The 1,568-nt window shown below is 63.0% G+C and overlaps 1 protein-coding gene across 1 annotated transcript in view; it reads right to left on the reverse strand.

Moving 5' to 3' along the window:
• CPXM1 (carboxypeptidase X (M14 family), member 1) overlaps window positions 1–1,568 on the reverse strand; it is a 16,369-nt gene that overhangs the window by 4,928 nt on the left and 9,873 nt on the right. Inside the window, exons 10-12 of the mRNA XM_009885633.1 lie at window positions 1,401–1,566; window positions 1,185–1,324; window positions 494–596 (exon numbers count right to left, since the gene is read on the reverse strand). Coding sequence (XP_009883935.1) covers window positions 494–596; window positions 1,185–1,324; window positions 1,401–1,566 — 409 coding nt within the window. The remainder of the gene's footprint in view (window positions 1–493; window positions 597–1,184; window positions 1,325–1,400; window positions 1,567–1,568) is intronic.

Consider the following 1,568-nt stretch of genomic DNA (forward strand, 5'->3'; position numbering starts at 1 on the left):
AGTCCCCGTCGAAGGCTGTCACAGTGGGGTGGGACCCGTGGGGCATCGGCGCTGCCACACACCTGTCCCCATCTCCAGCCCTGTCCCTTGTCCTCATCCCTATCCTCATCCCCTTCCCCATCACCATCCTCATCCCTGTCCCCGTTCCCATCCCCATCACTGTCCCCATACCTGTCTTTATCCCAATCCCATGCACATCCACAATCCTATTCCAGTCTCCATCCCATCCCATTTCTGTCCCTGTCCCCGCTCCCATTCCCATCCCCAATCCTTTTCCTGTGCCCATCTCATCCCCATTCCCAACCACATCCCATTCCCATCCTTATACCCTCCGTACCCCATCTCCATTCCCACCCCGATCCCCTCCCCATCTCCGTACCCAATCCCATTCCTGTCCCCTCGCCATCCCCATTCCCAGCCTAATCCTATTTCCATCCCGATCCCCAATCCCATCCCCAAATCTGCTCTCATTCCCATCTCCATCCCACCATACCCGTCCGGATGTCATGATTGATGCCGTCCACAGAGATGATGGCGTTGGCAATGCCCTGCTCCGTGTCTCTGTCCCGAACCACCCCCTTAATCCCACGGTGCACCTGGGGACCATGGGCCGGAGCAGGCGTCAGCAGTGTGGGTGTGCAGGGACCACGCGCGCACACACACACACGCGCGCACACGTGTGTGTGCGTGCCCAGACCCCAGTGCGGCATACAGCACTACGGCACACCCGGCAGGCAGCGCACACCCACTGCACTGGTGTCCTACGGGTGGCACCAACACACCAAACACACACGCCTCACACACACAAACACTCACAGGGAGTGCACACACACACCACACACGCGTCTGCCACACGCATTGTGCCCGAGCATGGGTGCCCCACAGACTGCACACATGTGGGGTGCACATCTGCACTGTGCCTGGCACACGCCTGCCCTGCACATGGGGGCACACGCCCCCCTGCACACAACACACACCGAGCCCACACTCCATGCCCACGGAGGTGCCTGTGGCGGATGCGGGGGGGGACATTGAGCCTCAGGTGGTGTTTCGGGACCCCCAAGACACATCCTGCTGCGATCCACTTGGCCCCTGCCGAAACCCCGATCCCTCGGTGCCCACATCCCCCGTGGGACCTCGCAGCGTGTGTCCCCCCCAGGACCACGGAGGGTCCCCTTCCCGACCTGCTCCATGTAGAGCAGCAGGGACTCCCGGTTGTTCTCCCACTCGACCGGCAGCTCGGAGGCGTGCGGGAACTTGTCGCAGGAGAGCTCCACCGTGATCTCAAAGCAGTTGGTGTGCAGGTAGCTGAAGTCGTTCATGCCTGCGCAGGATGCAGGAGAAGGTGTCAGGGGGGTCCCTGGCTGCCCTCCCACCCCCCGCCCCGGCGCCCCACTCACTGCCGGGCACCGTGTGCCAGTTGGCCCCATTGATGATGTTGCCGAAGCGGATGAAGTCATCGTAGTGGCAGAGGCGCCGCTCCTCACTGGCCATGGCCAGGTTGGAGGTGGCGTAGACGGTGGCCAGCCAGCGGAAGACCCCCTCGTCGGCGGGGGGGGGGCGCTCCT

This window comes from Charadrius vociferus, unplaced genomic scaffold (genome assembly GCF_000708025.1).
Source record: "Charadrius vociferus isolate BGI_N301 unplaced genomic scaffold, ASM70802v2 scaffold975, whole genome shotgun sequence".
Taxonomy (NCBI): Eukaryota; Metazoa; Chordata; class Aves; order Charadriiformes; family Charadriidae; genus Charadrius; species Charadrius vociferus.